Here is a 21300-nt window from a genome sequence, read left to right on the forward strand (position 1 = left end):
ATTATTAATTTCAATTTATATTTTAATGATTTTTCATTAAAATATTTTAATTAAATTTATTTGTATTTTGTATTTTTAAACAAACAAAAATATTTATTTATTTTTATCTTTTAAATAAATATAATTAAAATATTATATAATATATTTTTTTTAATTGTCTTTTAATAAATGTAATATTTAAAAGCAATTTTTTTTAATAAATACTTTAATTTGAATATATAATATTTTAATTATTTTCCATGTATATAATCATATTTATACTATTATTTATAAATAAGAAAAAAAGTTATAAATATGTGTTTAAACAGATAACCATTATAGTATAACTAACCTCGTAAAATAAAAATAAATATAAAAAAAGAAGATAAAAATAAAAAAACATAATTTCCTTCAAATTTTATTGTATCTTCACATTACACAATATACAATTTTTTGCCTTTATCATTATTATTATAATTTTAAAGACATGCAAACATATATTTCTTATTTATAGCTATACTTTAATCAATACCAATTGTTTCCCCATTAAATCCTGTTTCAGCAATTTTTCCTTTAGTATTTGTTTTAGGACTTTCAATAATAAGAGAAGGATTAGAAGATTATTATAGACATAAATATGATAAATAAGTAAATTCAAGTATAAGTACATAATTAATTTTAGATGAAAACAACAAATTTTATGAGTAAAATATTACCTGGGCAAATGTAGAAGTTGGAAATTTAATAAAAGTTAAAAATAATGAATCGTTTCCGGCAGATTTGCTAGTTTTGGATTCTGCTTTTGAAAATGGAATTTGCTATATTGAAACTGGGGCTTTAGACGGGGAGAAAAACTTAAAGCAAAAACAGGCTATTAAGGAGACTATTTAAATTTTTAAAAATTATAATTTAAATGTTTTAGAGTAAATGATACTCGGATATGAACAGCCTAATTAAAATTTATATAGACTTGAAGGTTTTATAGAAGTATAAGATGATGTATGTATTTATATATTTATATATTTTTATAAAATATATATTTATATAGGTAAATAGAATTAAATAATAAAATAATAATAATAAAAAAAAGCTTATTTATAATCAAAGTCAACAAAAAACTTATCTTTAAGATTAAAACATTCTACTGTAAAATAATAATTATGAAACTTCTTCGAAATTTGTATCCTAATAATAATCTAATAATATATGCAAAAAACTTTTAATTACTGTTAAATAATTACTTCCAAGAGGAGCTTTTTTAAGAAATACCGAATATGTTATTGCTTGTGTAATATATACAGGAAATGATACTAAAATAATGAAAAATTCAGAAAATAATAAAAATAAAGTCTCTAATGTAGAAAAAGTTATGAATATATTTATTTTAGGTAAATTTAAAAAAATAAAATATATTTCTATATTTTTAAAGGGATACTTTTTTTTCAAATCTTGTGTTCAATACTAACTGCTTTATTAAATAATTTCTATATATCAAACAATGAGGTAAATCATTGGTATTTAAAAGACGAAAAAAATCCAAGTTCATACTCCATATCTAGTTTATTGAGGTTTTTTACTTATTTTCTACTTTATAATACTATGATTCCAATATCCCTTATTGTTTCTTTAGAAATAGTAAAAGTAACTTAAGGTTTTTTCATATAAAATGATATAGAAATGTACTGCAAATAAAAAGATGTTTGGCCTAAAGTACTCACAACAACAATTAATGAAGAATTGGGTTAAGTAGAGTATATTTTTACAGATAAAACTGGTACTTTGACTTGTAATTAGATGATTTTTGCAAAAAGTGTTATTGGGGAAAGACTTTATTAAAATTAGCAAGAAAATGATTCTTAAGAATTTAAAAATTAGGAACTTTAATTTTTATTGGAAAATAAAGAAGGAGATTTTGCTTAAAGTTTAATTTTAAAATCAGAGGATGAAAAATAAAATTATGTTCTAAATTTTCAAAATGAACTAGCTTATGAGTATTTTTAACTCATTTCATGCACTCATGAGTGCGTAATTTAAAAAGATACAGAAAATAAAACTAATGTTGAATACTAGGGACCTTCACCTGATGAAATAGCGCTTGTGAGCACTGCAAATTGCATAGGATTTAAGTTTTTGGGTATTTTTAATGATTTTATAAAATTAAAAATACTTGGTAATGATAAAAAAATAGAACTTTTATATATTTTTTAATTCGATTCTACAAGAAAAAGAATGTCAGTGATAGTTAATGATTAAGGAGTTTACAAAATGTACATAAAAGGAGCTGATAATATTATTAAATAAAGATTAAATTATAGTTAGTTGTTTTTAAAATAGATAGACACTTATTTGGAATAATTTAGTCTTATAGGTTTAAGGACACTTATGTTAGCAATGAAAATTTTAAGTGAAGAAGAATTTTTAATCATTAAGTCAAAATATGAATCTTTTTTAGATTCTTAAAATAGAGAAGAATAATTAAGTAATATATATATAAAGAAAATAAAACTATATATATTTTAAATATTTATATATTTATATATATAGATTAATTAGCTGATGAAATAGAAAACAATTTTATATTAATAGGTGCAACGGCTGTAGAAGATAAACTATAAGATAAAGTAGCAGAAACAATATAGGATTTGATAAAAGCATGTAAATAAAAGTAAAAAAATAAACAATTATTTTTTTATAAAATAATTATTTTATTTTATTTGTTTAAAAAAAAAAGAAATTAAAATATGGATGCTTACAGGAGATAAATTAGAAACAGCTGAAAATATCGCAAAAAGTTGCAATTTAATTCAAAATTAAATGTTAATAATAAAAATATAGGAATAAGATAAAGACTTACTAAAAAAAGTATTATAAGGCGAGATATTAGAAATTATATAATATTGCTTGCTCAATAAATAATAAAAATGCATTGTCATAGAAGGAGAATCTTTAGTTACTATTTTTAATGATAAAGAACTATAAAATAATTTCTTGTAGATTTCTAAATATTGTGAATCGGTTGTTTGTTGTAGAGTTACACCTAAATAAAAAGCAGAATGTGTAAGAATGGTTAAATTAGGACTAAATAAAATCACATTAGCTATAGGAGATGGGGCAAATGATGTTAATATGATATAAGAAGCTAATATAGGTATTTTTAAAATAATTTTTAAATTATTTTTTTATAGGTTGTGGTATTTTTGGAAATGAAGGTATGTAAGCTGCTTAAAATTCAGATTTTTCATTTGGAGAATTTAAATGTTTATGGAGATTACTTTTAATACATGGAAGATGGTCTTATATAAGAATTTCAGAAATGATTTTATATTTTTTTTATAAGAATATGTATAAATTAAATATTTTAAAAAACTATATATAATACATTTTTTTTTAAAAAAAAGGATTTTTACAATACCATAATTTTATTTTTCATTTTTTAATTAATATAGTGGTTAAACCATTTTCGATGATATTTATATAACTTTATATAATTTAAGTTTTACAGCAGGTCCTTTAGTTTTTAGGGCGATTTTTGATTAGGATGTTAATTATAAAATGAAAATAAATTTATTAAAAAAAGGACAATTAAACTTTGAAATATAAAAAAATATTGAAAAAAAAGAAAAATACACAATTAAAAAAATACCCAGTTTATATTATATAGGTTAATAAAAAACGATTTTTTCTGATTTTAATTTCGCTTCTTGGCTTATATAAGGAATAATACATAGCTTTTTGATTTTTATAACAACATATATTTCTTTTGATGTAAATACTTTCTATAAAAAAGGTTATTCAAATGATTTTTGGTAATTCTCTCTGATTATATTTACATCAATAATCTTAGTAATATTTTCTTTTTAAAATAATAAAATTAAATATATAAAAATATACTTATACAGGTTGCAGATATAAAAATAGCTATATTTACTCGATATTGGACAATATTAAATTTTTTTGCTTTTTTTGGGACAAGCTTAGCTTTATATTATGGTTTTTTATTTGCTTCTTAAAATATTAAATTTAGCTAAGTTTATTTGACTCCAGTATTGCTATTCTAGGCTGTCCATTTTTATTTATTAACTTTTTTTGCTGTGGGTGTTGTTTTAGCGTTTGATTTTGTAGTTTTTATTTCTTAGAAATTTTTATATAAATAAAAAGAACTATTATTGAGAAGATTAATGAAAGATTGTTAAATAAAAAAATAATAAATGAGTAGTTTAGTGGAAGGTTTGAGTAATTATGATTAGTTTTTATTAACTTAAAATAATTAATCTTAGAAAAGTAAAAGTAGAATAATATTTGATAATGATATAAAAAATATTGAAAAAGATTTAAATTAGGAAAATTAGAAAAAAAAATAAGAAAATTTGTCAGAACTATAAATATTAAAATAAATATAATATATTGAAAAAAGAATAAGCAGTGAATTCAATATATAAAATAATACAAATTAAATAATATATTAAGGACAGAATGTAGATTAAACAAGTATAAATATGTACAATACATTAGAAAATAGTTTTGAAAATATTCATAATAAAATACATGTGTTTAAAACATGTTAAAAAAAACCGAATTTTTAAAGTTAATAAAAAATAAAATTTTAAAACGACGTAATTAAAGACAAATAAAAATGAAAATTTGTTAATTTTTTTAGAATAGGTTAAACTAAATAGAAAAAAAAAAATTATAATATATTAAAATAAAAAATAAAATAAAAATAAAATAAACATATATAAATAAAATTTATATATAAATATATACATATATATAATAATATATAAAGAATTATATATAAATATATATATACATATATACATATATAATTTATAAATATATACATAATACATATATATATTTTTTTTTGTATTTTTTATTTAATTTTTTTACTATAATTTTATAATATATATATTTCTTTCACACTTTATTTTTTTTAATTTATTTCTATTTTATATTTTTTAAAAACAATACTTAAAAATAATTTTTAATATATACTTTTACTACATAAACTTATTACTCACATTATATTGTTTTCTCTTTAAAATTATAACTAAGCAAATCTTATAATTTTGTATATTTTTACCTTTTAGGTTTTTAATAATATTATTTCTTTTACATCTTTTATATTTTTATTTTATATATTTTTTTGAAACTAAAATCAATTTTTTTATTTTTTTTGTCCTATAATTATTTTATTTATTTTAATTATTTTATTTTAATAAATAAATATAATAAAAATATATTTCTATATAAATTTTAATATAATATATTAAAAAATCACATAAACTCCATATTAAAAAGTTATTTAGTATTCATTGGTTTTCTTTAATTTTTAACTCTTTCTGCCTTTTCATTAAAGAACCTTTCCATTTTATCATATCGATTCTTATTTGCCTCTGCAAGTTCTTATTAATATCTATCAGATTTCGTTTCATTTCCAGCCTTTACATTTCCTACTCCGAACCCTTTTGCTAAAGCCTTCAAATTTAATAATTTGACTCTAAAAATATCCTTATCTTTTAACATAGCATAAGCTCTCAAAGAACTCACATAAGCCCTTCTTGCAAGAATATATTTACTTTTGTCGTTTCTAGTACATTATCTAATGAGACTTTCTACATATTAAAAAGCATCCATATTAATATTATATTTCTTTTATATTAACTCCTGAGTAGCTTCTATGACTAACTCGTCATTAAAAGACTTTAAATTGATATTAAACTCTCTCATTTTGTCTATATAAGGCTTTTCGACATTATTTAAAATTAATAAGGAAATTCCTTTAGAATCAATACGTGCAGTTCTTCCTATTCTATTGCAATATTCAGATATACTAGTAGGCGCATCAAACAATATCGAATGGGTAACTTCTGGAAAATCCAAACCTCTCGAAGCTACATCTGTGGAGACTAAAATAGCCCCTCCTTGGTATTTTTTGAAGTTAAAATATGTCTCCGATCTTACTTTTTATTAAATGTTTCCGTGCAAAATAAAAACTTTGATATCTCCCAAAAATGTTTCGCCTTAAAGAACTTCTCCATTAGAATCTTTAAAAGTCATATTTTAAATTAAAAATGAAAAATACTCTACTTCATCACAAGTGGATACAAATATTATACTTTTGGTATTTGTTAACATTCTCAAATAAGAAAGAAGAAAAGCAACTCGATGCTCCTCTCCTACTAGTGTATAATATTATATTAAAGACTCCGGAACTGCATATTTTTGTTCACTTTTTATTAGATTTTATTCATTTTATTGATTTTTTTTAGAAAACCCTATATATTTTATACTTTAGATGGACATTTTTAAATATAAAGCTTCTATATCATCATTAAAATTGGCTGAAATTAATATCTTTTGAACTTTTTCGAAGTCTATTTTTTACTGTAAAACAGTAACTATTTCTTCGAGGTCTTTTTAAAATCCCATATCTAATGTACGGTCACTTTCTTCAAAAACTAAGTACTTAAGTTTATCAAAAACAAAAGATTAAGTGTTTTTGAGGTGATATAGAATTCTTCCTGGACTTGCGAATAGTACTGTAATTCCTTTTCGGAGACGTGCTTTTTCTTTTTTGGGATTTTCACCTCCTATTAATGTTCCTGTGATAATAAAGGTTGATTTTAAAGTTATTTATTTAGCCACGTTTTCACATTAAATACATAATTCTCTTGTTGGGCATATGACGAATATATATGATCCATCGTTTCTGCTTATCTAAAAATTATTTATATATATATATTGTATTTTTTAAAAAATTACTTTATTTTAATCTCCTAAATGTAATAAATTAGATATTAAAGGAACTAAATAAGTTAGTGTTTTTCCTGACCCAGTTTCACTTTTTAAAACTATATTTTAGCCTTAAATAATTGCTGGAATACCTTGTTTTTGGATATTTGTCATTTTCTCAAAATGACTTAATTGTAAAGAATTTTTTATTTTTTGATGAATTTCGGATATTTATTCGAATGTTTATGTAGTAAAAATAGAGTTTTTTTAAATTTCTTATTCTTAGTTTGTAAAAGGATCTATTAGATCTTTTAATTATTAATCTTTGTTATTATTTTCGTATTTATTTACAAATTTTTTAGTTTTTTTTTAATTAGAATGTTCGAAAGTTTTGTCTCTTTGCTTTTGGATTTTTTTTGTTTTTTGTGGAAATTTTTGGGGTTTTTAGAATTCTTGCTAATCTTCAATATTTTCTGTGTTTTTCGGCAAAAAAGATTTTTCAGCCTTTTCTAATTGATTAAATTATTCTTATTTTTGAATATTATTATTTTTTTAGAAATTATTTGGAGCAAAATTTCTTTTGTTTATTTAATTAAAACTTTTTTCTTTAGAATTTAATAATTTTTATTGTTAATTGCCATTTTATTCGTAGAATTATTATTATTTTTATTGCTTTTCTTTTATATATTATTAAAACTTTTTATGTTCTTGTTTATTTAGTTAAAATTTGTTTTTGTATTCTCTTTTTTTATGTCAGCTTTTGATTATTAACCTTCGTTATTTTATTTTATATCATTATCATATTTTATATCATCTTGGAAATGAATATATGTATCGTTCATTTTTTTATATTATTTTAATATATATTTAATTTTTATACTAATTATAATTTATACTTAATAATTTTTTTTTATATTTAAATATTTTTTTTTTAATTTAAAAAATAAAGCATTTTTTGTTTCATATATATATATATGGAATCTTCTATTATTTAAAATTTAGTTCATGGTTTGATGAAATAGAAATAAAATAAAGCTGCTACTTTATAAAAAAAGTAAAATCAAGTAGTTAAAATAACATAGAATTAATAAATAATAAAATTATATAAACAAATAAAGAAATTGATAAAATATTTCAAGATATTGATATTATTAATAATTAAGCTAAAACAGAGACTAAAATTTAAAATAAACAACAAGAAAAAGCATTAATGAAAGATACAAAATCATCAAATTAAATTAGTTTAGAAAACAGTAGATAATTTTAGATTAAAAAAACTAATATTAAATAAGAAATAACTAAAAATTAATAAGAATAATCTTAAACAACAAAAAATATTGCAAGTTAAGAAAATACAATGTAAACTTAAATTAGAAGAGATAATTAGATAAAATAATATATGGAAAAAATAGGTTTGTAAAAAAAGGAGAAAAAAGTAATGATTTATTCTTATGATGAAAATGGAAACGAGATAAAAAACTTTCTTAATCCTTAAATTAATTTATAGGGAAATAACATATAAATTAAAATTATAATTTTTCAAGAAATAGCAAATAAAGAAATAATTTCGGCAATTTAACAAATAATTAAAAAGAGCATAAATCTTATGAGTCAAAAGAAAAATAATTTAACAAAATATTTAAATTATGTAATGAATTCTAATAAAATATTTCTTCGTTTGATAAAAATTTGAAAAGAAAATAATTAATTGGTACTAAGGCTTTTAGTAATTTGAAAAGTTAAATTAAATCAAATCAAATTTAAGCATATTTAATGGAAGAAAATAACGATTCAATACTTTAAAATAGGTTTGATGAAGTACAAAAAAGGCCAAAACATAGGATGACTTCGATACAAAAACAATTGTGTAATTGAAGCTAAAATATTATTTTTGTTAAAAAAAATATTTATCATTTTAAATTATTAAAAAAAATGATGATAAATTCATATATTAATATAACTAAATATTTATTTGTATTTATTTTTATATAATAAATATAAAATAAAAATATTATAAATAATTCATAAAATAAAATTCTAATATTAATGAATTTATACTTTTTTCTTTAATAAAGATATTTATTATATTACAAAAAATGTGATTTTTTTTAATTTTGTTTTGAAAAAACTAAAGAAACATGTTAACAAACCGAATTTAGCTCAGTTGGAAGAGCATCGGACTGTAAAGTTATGTAGTCATCCGGTGGTCCCCGGTTCGAACCCGGGAATTCGGATTTTTTTTTAATTACTATTTAATTTATATAAATAAATAAAAAATTAAAATAAAATAATATATTTTGTAATTTTTTTATTTTAAATATTTATAGTAAATATATACTTTATGTATTTTATAATAATTTATTTATTCTTTTATTTTTAATATAAATAATAATCTTATTGTTTAAATTAAAAGTTAATTATCCAAGAACTTTAAACAATAAATATCTATTTTTTTAGAATATTGATTTTCTTTATTACACATTTAAAAGACAGAAAATACTTATCTATATTTTTTTATATTAAAGTCATAATATAAAATATCGTATTTAAATTATCATTATTCAATAATAAAAGTTAAAATATATTAGAAAATAAATAAATATTTATTTCATTTAATTTTTATTTTAAATCCAAAATAATTAATTATTATTTAGAAAGTTTTTATATTTTTAATTTACTCATTAGAAAGTTAAAGAAACTTTTGAAATATATCAGGTTTATTTTATTAAATTTTGTTGTTGTATATTGTTGCGTAAATTAAAAAAATAAAATAAAAAAAATCAATGAAAAAAATAAAAATAAAATTCTAACAATTTTATTAAATAAATAAAATAAATAAATCAAATAAAAGAAAAAAATTAAAAGAAGTAATTACTATTGCAAATATATTGAAAAAAAAAAAATTAATTATTATAAAAATAAATTATTATAATAAATAAAAATAGATTAATTTATACATGCTTTTATATAATAAATTAAAATATAAGTATTTATATTTATTTAATATATAAAATAATAATTTATTATATAATATATTATAAATATAATTAACAAATTTTTATAATAATAAATTAATAATAAGTTTAAAAACTATAAAAAATTTTTTTTTAAAAAATGTATTTGGGATAATAATATAAATAAGAAGAAGATGAAGATGAAGAAAGATACTATAATTTTGCTTATAATTATTTATCATTGAATTAAAAATAATAAAAATAAAAAATAACATATTCTAGTAATGATTAAGATTAATATAGTTAAAAAATGAAAGATATTTTAAATTATAAAAAATATTTAAATTAAGAACTTTTAGAAGATAAATTAAATTAAAAATTAAAAAAAAAACCTTAATATTAAGGAAAAATTGGTATAAAAAAAAATATATATAATATATATATAATATATATAAAAATATATATATATATATATATATATATATATATTTATATTATAAAATTTTTAATTAAGCTGAAAAATTATTTTATAAGCTAATCTTTTAAAGAATAAATATTAAAAACATAAATAAATGAATGTTAGAAAATTTAAGAAAAAAAAGAATATATGTAAAGTTAACCTTCTATTTTCGATTTATAATTATATGTAAAAAATAAATTTGACATTTAAAATGAAGAATTGGATAATGAATTTGGATAATAAAAAGTTATTTTCTTAATAAAATATTTTAGTAAAATATTATGGAATAAGCTTTATAAAACTTATAAGAAAAAAAATATGACATTAAGAAAATATTATTAAGTGAAGAAGAGAATAAACTAATTTTATCAAACGTAAATTGTATAGCTTTGGGAAGATCAGGGACTGTAAAAACAACTGCAGAAGTATCGACTATATGTATACTAAATCAAATATTTAAGAAAAAGCATAAATAATAAAATAATTTAAAAATTTGTTTTGTAACTCTTTCTTCTGTACTTTCTGAAAAAGTTTAAATTTTTTACGAAAGCATAACTAGCTATTCATCAAATACAAACCTAAAATAAGCTTATAGTTTATCTCAAGTAAAGTAATATCCTTTGTTTTGTAATTTTTAAACATTGATAAAAATTAATTGATGGAAATTTATGTGCTCCGTTTTTGATTAGAGACGATTTTGGATAAATTTAAGAATTTTAGCCAGGTAGAATGTTAAGAGGAAAAATTTATAAATGCAAGTAAAATTTTTTTAATGAAATTTCTTTTAAAGATTTCTAAAATATTTTTTGGAATTAATACTTAAAATAATTATATCCTTAAATTAATAAAGATATTGATTTAATGAATGCATATTCGGAAATTTAATCTTACATTACAGGTTTTCTATTACATTAAATATATATTTTTTTTTATATGTTTATCTTAAATTATATTTTATAATATATAAATAAAATATATTTATTTAAAATAATTAAAAATTATATACAAAAAGGATATTAATCAAGCTTTAAATTCGAACATTAAATGATTCCTAAAAATGACTACTTAGATATTATTGGTAAAGAAAAGTCGTTTGTAAATTTAGAATAAAAAAAAATATTTACATTATTGCTAAATTATATTAAGAATGGAAAAATTAGAATAATTTTTTTTATTAAAATGATGTTTTTAACTATATTTTATAATAAATATATGAAGTAAAAAAAAAGTTTAAACACATAAATTAAGTTTTTATTAAAAAAAATAAGAAAAATTATGATTCTAAAGGATATTTCCATTATTTATTTATTGATGAAATTTAAGATTTAAATTATGCATCAATTTTTCTCCTATGTTTACTTGCTTAATAAAGAATTTTTTTAGGAGGAGATTCAGCCTAAACCATAAATAAAACAAATAAATTTAGATTTAAAGAAATTCATAAAATTTATAATAAAAAAATATAAGAGAAATATAATCTTTTATTATACTAAGAAAAGCCTCAATATGTTTGTCTTAATAAAAATTTCAGGTTTCATGGATAAATAATAGAATTTGACAATATTTTAATAAGAATTTTGGAGCTAATATTCCCTGAGCATATAGATTAAATTCCTATTGAGTTTTCAACAAGAAATGGGCCAAAAACCAATTATAATTAATGAAATTGAAGACATATTAAAAAATTTTCAAAGAGAAGAAGATCCATTTAAGAAGCATTTGCTGATTATTTCGGAAGACTTTAAACTATACTTGTCAGAAACGAAAAAGATAAAGATGAATTAAAAGGAATTTTTAGATAATAATTTAAAAACTCGAAAATTAGAATCTATACTATATAAGAAGCTAAAGGTTTAGAATTTTAAGATGTGATCTTGTATAATTTTCTCTAATATTCATATAGTGAATGCAATTCTTGGGAACTCTTAAAATATATAGAAATTTAAAAATAATAATATTCAATACAATAATTTTAAGATAAATATTTATATATACATTTAAATATACTAATATTTATTTATATAATAAAATATAGGTACTATTAAAAAAGATTTTTAAGGTTCTACTTTTTAAATAAAGAGAAAATTAAGTTGAAATTTTTGAACTATCTAAAGGAAAATAATTTAATTATTAATTTAATCATGATTATTTTAAAAACAGTATTTAAATTTTATGTGGAGAGCTTAAAGAAATATATGTTGCAATTAGTAGGACTAGATCTAAATTGTTTATTTATGAAAGCAAATAGAATTCTAATATTAAAATTAATCCATTTTAAAAATTACTTTAATAATTATAAATTTTTGACTAGAGATGCTTCAAGAAGGATTACAATTAAATAAATGTAAAATTATTATATAAAATAGTTTAATTAATTTTATAGTAATAAAATTTGAAATATATTTAAAAATATGAACCTAGATGTAGTAATAAATAAGAATTTATAAATTAAGCTAAATAATTTAAAGAGATAGAAAATTACTTAGATGCAGCCGAATTATTTAATTTTGTTAAAGAAATATCATAAGAAAATGAGTAAGAATATCGAATTATTTTTTTTTTAAAAAAAAAATATTAAAAGATGTTTAGCAATTTATGAAATTTAATAAGCTTAAAAACTAATATATACTAATAATAATAAGTTTTTGAAAGAATTCGAATCTTAGTTTTATATAAAACACAATAATTTTAATTAATAGAAAGTTGGTATATTTTAATAAGTAAGTAATCATTACAATAAAGCTATAGAATATTCCTTAATAAATAAAAACTTCCTTTAGATGAAAGTTTAAAATTTTTACAAATACACATTTAAAATTAAGAAAAAATTTATGAACAGGGAAAAATATTAAAATAAGAATTAGATTAATAATAATAATAAGCAATTAAGTTAAAAAGAAATATATTATTGACATATGCATATTATATGGAAAAATACTATAACAAGGATAAACTTGATTTTTTGTATAAATAAATTTTGGACTTTTATGAAAGATCTAAATATTTAGATAGTAGATATATTTTATTTATTAAATACAGATTAAATAATGTAGATGATCTTTAAAATAAATTTCGACTTTATAAAGAACAAAATTTGTTAGATGAAAATGAACTAATAAAAACTTTAAATTATTATTATCCGATTATTTTAGAAAATATTATGAAGAAAATAAATTTTCAATATAATCATAATTTATTTGGAGTTCCAAAAAAATTTTAAAATAAAAATAAAGATAAAGATAAAGATAAAGGTAAAGAAATAAGCTAAATTAAAACATAACTAGGTAAATGCTTAATCTATACAATAGAATTGCTAATAATTCCTTTTATAAAAGTATTTAAAAATATAGCAATGAGTAGATAGAATTTGGAATATTTTATTATTTAATAAGAATAGTTTAAGACAAATCAAAATTAGAAGAATTTTTAATTTTAGATAAATAATCAAAAATTATAAATAAGTAAAATTTAATATATCTTTATATCATGTTAGTTTATTTAATCAAATAGAATTTCTGAATGATTTTTTAAAAATTACTAACTGGCATGAATAAAGGAACTTGCTTTATATAGATGAAATTTTTTAAGTTAATGAAAAAAAGTATAATTAAATTTTTTAAAAAATAAGTGTATAAGAATGGTTGAAAGTATCTAAATAAATGGTAATAAATAAGTAAGCTTAAATATATTATTGTCTATTAGGCTTTTATGCATAACTATTATAGTATAATCTTTGCAAGAATAATCATTTTTATGAATATTAGTTAGGAACAATATAGAAAAGTTAAGATTAACATCTATTTTATTAACTTCATTTATATTAATAATCAATGAAAAATTATAATTTTAAAATACTCTTTGAAAATGATCTTTAAAATTTTAAATTCATTAAAAGCATTAATTTAAATTAGATGTATTAATATTAAAATTTAAGAAAACTATATAATAAATTAATATGCAGATTTATTATAATAAGTATTAAACTTTTTGGAAAATATAATGTAAAATTAAAATTAAAATATACATATAATTCAACTATTAGACATATTAATATTTCTTAAGCTAAGTTTGGAATTTTTTGTCTAAGAAATTAATCCTTTTTATTGTGTAATTAATAAATTAGATGATTCTTTTAAATTTGTTATTGCTAAAGTTCTTAATTATTTGATGAATTTTAATTAATCTTTTAATTTAGAAAGCAAATATGGAGTAAAAAAAGAATTTAATATATTATTTGAATAATGTTTTTGTTAATTATATGAGTAAATATCTATATAATATATATATAATATTAATTTTTAAAATTTTTATTGACTATGTTTGTTTTTATAGATTAATTCCTTTGTAAGAATTTAATTATGATGCAAATATACAATCAAAATCATATCGAAATAATAATTATTATGTTAACTTTTGGGAGCCTTTTGGAAGAGATTTCTATATTATTGATGTTTACTCAAAAATATATAAAGATAATAATGAATTGTTAAAAGACACTTTAATAAATAGTATTAAAAATGAAAGTTTTTCTCATTTAAAGCTTATTGATAGGAAGTTTGGGTTAGCATTATGTTAAAATAATTAGTATAAAATAAAATTCGTTTTATGATATATTTTTATTTATTTTTTTAAATAAGGGAAAATTAACTGCATCTTTCATGAATAAATATTGTTTGTATTTATAAGACAATCTAAATTATATATAAAAAAATAATTCAGATCTTAATATAGATTAAAAATTTTGTTTAAATATTGTTTTAAAGAGTTTAGAAATATTGTTTTTAGATTAATAATTAGAGAAAATAATTTAATAAACAAAATAAAAAACTCCAGAAAATAATTCATTTGATTTTGATAATAAATTTAAAATTAAATTATTTAAATTAATAAAGTTTTAAATGAAGCATATAATAATTAAATAATAAAATAATAAAGTGAAGAGTTTTAATTATTAATTTCTAACCCTTAATTTACTTAAAAAAAAATATTAAATTTAAAATAATAATTAAATTAAAAAATGTATAAAAAATAGCTGTAAAATTTATAAAAATGTGATATTTAATAATCATTTTAATTATTATAAACTAAAGATTTTAATTATTTCTTAATGAATATTTATAAATATGGAATATTATTATAGCCTTATAAATTAACCTATGATCTGTTTCGCAACTAAAAAACTTTAAAAAGCTTTATTAATAATTTAGCAAGAAATCTATTTCTTAATTCTAAACGTGAAAAAGTTAAAATTGATTAGAGTTTTTCTGATTATGATAAAATTTTATTCTCATTAGTTTTGTTTAATTTAATTGAAAATACACTAAAAGAATAAAATGAAATTTAAAATAATTTAAAAAAATAATAATTTATCAATGAAAATCAATTTTAAACATTAGCAATAGATTTCTTTAAATACAGAAGATTGTTTTTTAAAGCATCAACAGGATAAGCAGGAGTAAAAATACTAAACTTTGCTTAGTAAGGTTAAATAAAAGAATAAATACAAGTAATAATATTAAAAAAAAAATACAATTTATTATTTATAGGAAATTATATTTGAAATGTGTTTACTTGTACTTGAAAACTATTTAGAATATTTGATATAATATGAATATTTAAATAATAACTATTAATTGTATTTTCCTCAAGAATTTTAGAAGTATACTTGCGATAATTATTTTTTATAAAATAGTTATATTCAGATTTATGTCGATTAATAATTTTTAAATTATTCCAATGAAAATAAGCAAAGATTAAATTGGTTTTGTGATTTTTTGCTTAGTTATGAAAAAATAATTAAATTTTAAAAAGAAAAAAAAATTTATTGTATCATTAATTTTGAATATTTTAAAATAATCTTATAAATAATAGACTTAAGATAACTATAATTAAGAATAAGTATTTGATTATTTAATTAAAGAGCAAAATTTTTTTTATTAAAAAATTTAATTTTTAATTAATGATCAAGTAATTGATAAGTTAATTAATGAAATTATGGTTTAAAATTCAAATTAAGGCTCTTATTAAAGTTTGATTTCTTTAACGTTCAATGAAATTTTTAATTAATTATAAAAATGTTGTGACATAAATATATAAATTATATAAATTAAAATAATATAATAGCCAGATTTATGGAGAAAATATAACGAATAAAATTATTCTGTAATGTTAAATAATAAAATGAAATAATGTATTACTAAATATTCTGATAATAATAAAAAAATATTTGATAAATTTACTATTTGTGAAATAAATAAAAAAACAGATTAAAATTATTAAAAAGGATTAAACTTCTACAAAAATGATTTTATAAGTTTTATAAAATAAAATTTTTATAGTACTACAATTATTTACAAGAATTTACAGTTTCTTTATTAAATTTTTTTGTAAAATCAAATAAGTTTAAAATTTAAGATATGCAATTATTACTAAAATGCATAATAATGATATAACAAGTGAAAATTTTATTTTTATTGTTAAAAATTTGGAATAAATAACAAAAAGTGAAAATAATTTCAATATTAAATTAACAGTATATATTAATTAATTGTAAGAAAATTAGAATAAATAATTTAATAATTAATTTAATTAAAAACACAGATATGATATATTGAAATCAAAACTAGAAATATTGGATGAAAGTAAGAAGTAAAAAGAAGATTTAAAAAAAAATTATTTATCATATTTAAATTACAAAACTAATCCGAAAATTTTTATTGAAAAAATTGAATAGCTTGATCCTAAATAGTTTTTATAAGAATTTAAAAATTATTGAAATAATATTAGAAAAATATTAATATCAAAAATATTGAATTATTCTAAAAAAAAAGTAATAAGAAAAATTATTATTTTAATTAGAAACATTATTTTATTTTTAATTATAATTAAAAATATACTTTTTAAATATTTAATTTTGTTTTTTTTAAAACAATATTTTTTTGTTTTGCAACTATATATTAGTGAATATGTTAAACTTAAAAAAATTTTTTTTTGAAAAAACAAAATAAACTATTTATTAAAATTATTATAAAATAAAATAAAATAATGCTATTAATTAAAATTATCATTTTATTTATCTAAACTATATGATTTTTAATATTAATATGTATCTAAATATTATTTCATATTTATTTTTGTTTTTTTTTATAAATATTTATTTAATTAAATATTGATTTTAAATTTAATATTTATTTTTGTAATTATTTGAATTTTACTTTTTTAAAATAAATAAATATTTAATTCACAAATTCTTTTTTTAATTTTGTGTTTTAAATAATAAAAATTTAAATTTATATATAATAAGTCAACAATTTTTTTTGTGTAAAAATAATAAAATTTATTAGTTTATTATTATACTACATTAATATATATTAAAAAATATAAGTAAGTTTACTTTTTTTAAGTATTAATAATATAGTATTTATATAAATATTTGAATAAGATAAAATTTATAAATGCTTTTTGATATAAAAAATAAAATTCAACAAAATTTCATTTTTTAACTAATTTCAACTTCTTACGATAATATTATTTTGAGTCTTGAATTTTCATGTTCTAATTAAATAAAGTTTTCCTCAGCTTTTTATAAATTATTTTTCAAAATTTTATTTTACAAACTTATCTTCAAATTTATATCAAAAAAATCTTATATTTCTTTATCTTTTTACTAAGTTTCCAATTTTAATTAATATATTTCTAATTCTTTTTGAATAAACTCTTATTATTAAGCTTTTAGCTTTTCTTATATTTGCTCGTTTTCCTAAATATGCTTTTATTATTACTAAATTATATAATCTTTTTCTTATATTATTTATTTTAATTTAATAACTTATTATTTTTAATCATTATATTTTTATTTAAAATTTTAAGTTTTTTCAAATATCTTCGATTATGGAAATTTTTAAATTAATATATTTTTATTATTATTATTTATGTTTATTTGTTTGTTATAATTTATTTATTTTCTTTATTCGAAATTTATAATAGAACTTTATTTTAAGGATTATTATATATTGTATGTTTAACCTTAATGTAATATAGTTTAATTTTCTTTTTATTTATATCTATTTGAATTATAATTTTCTGAATTTCTTTTAAGCGTATTTTTATTCTATGATTTAGGAGAAATCGGTTAGGAAAAAAAACTAAATGATTTTTATTTTCTTATTGACATTTTATATAAAAATTAATAAAATAATTTGTTAGTTAGTCTTTAATATTATATAAATTATAAAAAAATAAATTTATTTAGAATTTTAATAATTTTTTAATAATATTTAATAAATTTATTTAAATTAATATGTTTTATTTTAATATCATATGTTTATAATTTTTTATATTTCTTAATTAATTAAAATTAAATATAAAAATCAAATAAATTAAACATAAAAACAAAATAATTAAACTATTTAATTTTCAGTATTATAGCATACAAACAACATTTTTTGAATACTTCTTAATAAAAAAGTTAATATTATATATAAATAATATAAACATAATTTTTAATTCTTTTCAAAACTTATCATAATGTAAATATTTTTTCTACTTTGAAAAATAAATTTTATCAACTAATGAGAATATTTATAAAAATTAAATAAAATATTGAAAGCTTTAATTAATTTCAAAATATTTAATATTATTTTAAAATTTATAATTAAAAATATTAAGAGCATAGCAAATATCTAAATAAATATAACTATTAAATATAAAATAAATATATTTATAAAAAAAAAAATACAACAATAAATAAAACAAAAATTTAAATGTCTGAATAACAAAACTAATTCAAATGTAAATTACAAAAAAATATTTTTAATAGAAATTTAAATGAAACAAATTTACATTATTTATTTTTACATTCGTAGAAGGAATAGGCAATTATAAAGGTCTTATGATTTGTACAAGGCCTAACGAAAAGATAGAACATAAAGAAAATCAGTAAAAACTAAATAATATTTATAAAATAAATATATATAATACAATTATATAGTCCATTTATCTCTAGAGTTGATAAAAAAGAATTGCTTGGAACAAATCCAGTTGCCAAAATATAATTTAATTAACCAATTAAAAGTAATTAATATAATTTTTTAGTTTTCTTTTTAAAAGTTAAATTTATTAAAGGAGTACATATTGTTTTATCAAGACACAAATAATGGCTTGAATAATATAAGAAATATGTTAAGCATAAATAATAAACAAATAAAGAAAATAATGAAAATAAAATAAAAAAGACAAATAAAGTAAATAAAATAATAATAATTCAATTTAAAATATCAAAATAGTTAAGATAATAATCTGTTAGAAGGATAGCTTAAAGAAAGAGTAATATTTAAAACGAAAACACAGATTTAAACTAATAAAATTCAGTAGAAAATGAAGAAAATTTATACATATCAAATCAATAACTTTAAAATATTCTTAGAGTTAATAACAGCAATAAAAAACCTTAATGGTCTAAAAGCGAATAATAGATTTAAAAAGAAGAAGATTAAGAATGTTAAGACTTACTTGATTTTGCTAATAATCTAGACTACGAATCTTATATTAATGATTTAGAAGTTTAAAGCGTAGTAAAAGCTTTAAAAGATAGAATAAGCAATATAAAAGTAGAATAAAGTCAAAAAGAAAATTAGAGTTAATCTTAATAATAAGATGAAACTTAAAAAATATAATAAAGTTAGAAATCTGTAAAAATAAAAAGTAAATAAATTATATATTTTAAATTTTTAATTTATATATTTATATATTTTTTTTAAGATTAATAAAAAACTGAATTAAAAACTGAATAAAATAAATAAGAATTAAAAGAAGATTGGAATAGCGAAGTAAAATAATATATATTTTTTATTTATAAAAAAAAATAAAAAAAATTAGACAAACGTTGAAGGGACTAAATTCAAAAGTAATTTGATGGATAAGATAGTAAAGCATTTAGCGGAAAAGATTTTAAAAAATAATAAATATTTAAAGGGAATATATTCACAAAATTCAATAAAATAATTATTAGTTGGAGAAGTTAAGAAATACTTTTAAAGTAAAAATTTACAAGAAAATAGTTGATAAAAAATTATTATATTTTCAAGTATATTTTTTTTATTTTAGTTATAAATAAGAAATATTAAATTTATGAATGTTTTAAAAAATCTGTTTAAAGTTTATTTTTAATATTAATCAAATTTTTAAAAACTAACTATTTTTTAAAATAACTTTTTTTTTAATTTGTTACTTTTTATTAAAAAATTCATTTATAAAAATATTTTAAAATAAACATAATTAAAATTTTATAATTAATATGCATATAATTATTATTTTATTATTTATAATATTTATTTTAGATTTTTATAAAGTCTTTTAAATTTGACAAAAATTAATAAAAACATTGTCGAAATTATTTGAAATAAAATATTATTATTTACTCTTTGAACAAAAGAATTAAATCTAACCAAGGTCTTATATTATTTATTTGTAAAATAATAAAGCTGGAGTTATATATATTAATTTTTTTACTAAGTTTTATATAAAAATATTAATAATAAATTAATTACCTAAAAAAAAACATTCTAATATTAAAAAATCAATTTATAAATAAAAGAAATATTACAAAAAAAAAAGTATATATATAAAATATAAAAAAAGTAAATAAATTAATTTTATATATATATTTAAAAAGATTTAAAGAATTATTCAAAATAAATATAATAATTGTAAAATTTAAATTAATTTATAAAAAAAATATTTTTTAAGAACCCTTATAAATTGAAATTAATTAAAAATATAATTTTATGCAATTTATTTAAGTATGTTTGAAATATTATTTAAAATCTTAATTAAAGTTTTAATATAACTGAAAAAATTAAAATATTAAAATATAAATATTTATTAATATTTTTATTCATAAATTATAATAAAAACATATTTAATATCAAACGAAATTTTTTAAAAAAAATATATCTGAATCATAAATGATAAAAATAATTTTGATTTTATTTTATAAAAATATTAATTTAATTTTATAAAAATATTTTTATTCAATTTAATATCAAAAAATAATTAATTAAATATATATATATTTTATAAACTTATTTGTAAAAGATATATAGACTATTTATATTTTTAGGTAAAATAATTATATAAATATATTTTGAATGGTAATTTGGGTTGGGGTTGGGG

General features: G+C 16.6%; 3 protein-coding genes and 1 non-coding gene across 4 annotated transcripts, besides 31 other annotated features; 3 read left to right on the plus strand and 1 right to left on the minus strand. All coding sequences in view use genetic code 6, as the record gives it.

The window, feature by feature from the left end:
* Positions 1-294: 294 nt before the first annotated feature.
* On the plus strand, positions 295-3799 carry IMG5_092690 (phospholipid-translocating p-type flippase family protein, putative; the record flags this gene model as incomplete). Its single annotated transcript, XM_004035640.1, has 8 exons — positions 295-955; positions 1110-1367; positions 1409-2458; positions 2524-2634; positions 2711-3127; positions 3165-3321; positions 3426-3519; positions 3767-3799. 8 exons carry the CDS (start codon positions 295-297, stop codon positions 3797-3799), a joined length of 2781 nt encoding a protein of 926 aa, XP_004035688.1.
* Positions 984-1026: a microsatellite.
* Positions 3800-4677: 878 nt separating the features above from the next.
* Positions 4678-4724: a microsatellite.
* A 1-nt stretch (position 4725) lies between these two features.
* Positions 4726-4836: a microsatellite.
* Positions 4727-4837: a microsatellite.
* A 52-nt stretch (positions 4838-4889) lies between these two features.
* Positions 4890-4941: a microsatellite.
* A 138-nt stretch (positions 4942-5079) lies between these two features.
* Positions 5080-5124: a microsatellite.
* Positions 5125-5256: 132 nt separating this feature from the next.
* IMG5_092700 (hypothetical protein) lies at positions 5257-6888 on the minus strand (the record flags this gene model as incomplete). Its single annotated transcript, XM_004035641.1, has 3 exons — positions 5257-6026; positions 6273-6699; positions 6745-6888. 3 exons carry the CDS (start codon positions 6886-6888, stop codon positions 5257-5259), a joined length of 1341 nt encoding a protein of 446 aa, XP_004035689.1.
* Positions 6889-7233: 345 nt separating this feature from the next.
* Positions 7234-7278: a microsatellite.
* A 279-nt stretch (positions 7279-7557) lies between these two features.
* Positions 7558-7615: a microsatellite.
* Positions 7604-7648: a microsatellite.
* Positions 7604-7655: a microsatellite.
* A 1208-nt stretch (positions 7656-8863) lies between these two features.
* Positions 8864-8948, plus strand: IMG5_092710. The gene has a single exon. It is a non-coding gene; the product is annotated as a tRNA-Tyr (tRNA).
* Positions 8949-9467: 519 nt separating this feature from the next.
* Positions 9468-9511: a microsatellite.
* Positions 9469-9518: a microsatellite.
* Positions 9519-9533: 15 nt separating this feature from the next.
* Positions 9534-9563: a microsatellite.
* A 46-nt stretch (positions 9564-9609) lies between these two features.
* Positions 9610-9657: a microsatellite.
* Positions 9613-9654: a microsatellite.
* A 436-nt stretch (positions 9658-10093) lies between the features above and the next one.
* Positions 10094-10167: a microsatellite.
* A 1941-nt stretch (positions 10168-12108) lies between these two features.
* Positions 12109-12162: a microsatellite.
* Positions 12163-13345: 1183 nt separating this feature from the next.
* Positions 13346-13386: a microsatellite.
* A 1719-nt stretch (positions 13387-15105) lies between these two features.
* Positions 15106-15146: a microsatellite.
* Positions 15107-15146: a microsatellite.
* Positions 15147-15719: 573 nt separating this feature from the next.
* Positions 15720-15753: a microsatellite.
* A 1521-nt stretch (positions 15754-17274) lies between these two features.
* Positions 17275-17322: a microsatellite.
* Positions 17323-18364: 1042 nt separating this feature from the next.
* Positions 18365-18424: a microsatellite.
* Positions 18413-18453: a microsatellite.
* A 27-nt stretch (positions 18454-18480) lies between these two features.
* Positions 18481-18533: a microsatellite.
* Positions 18534-18811: 278 nt separating this feature from the next.
* Positions 18812-18864: a microsatellite.
* A 26-nt stretch (positions 18865-18890) lies between these two features.
* On the plus strand, positions 18891-20164 carry IMG5_092720 (hypothetical protein; the record flags this gene model as incomplete). The annotated part of the gene is made up of 6 exons (XM_004035642.1): positions 18891-18918; positions 18993-19065; positions 19118-19200; positions 19252-19830; positions 19888-19955; positions 20005-20164. Coding segments are annotated over 6 exons (991 nt in total), but the record flags the coding sequence as incomplete, so codon positions are not given.
* Positions 19326-19379: a microsatellite.
* Positions 19328-19379: a microsatellite.
* Positions 19332-19383: a microsatellite.
* Positions 20165-20305: 141 nt separating the features above from the next.
* Positions 20306-20344: a microsatellite.
* Positions 20345-21110: 766 nt separating this feature from the next.
* Positions 21111-21153: a microsatellite.
* The last annotated feature ends 147 nt before the right edge of the window (positions 21154-21300 follow it).

The sequence above is a fragment of the Ichthyophthirius multifiliis genome (genome assembly GCF_000220395.1).
Source record: "Ichthyophthirius multifiliis unplaced genomic scaffold scaff_1120509250733, whole genome shotgun sequence".
In the NCBI taxonomy this organism is placed as follows: domain Eukaryota; phylum Ciliophora; class Oligohymenophorea; order Hymenostomatida; genus Ichthyophthirius; species Ichthyophthirius multifiliis.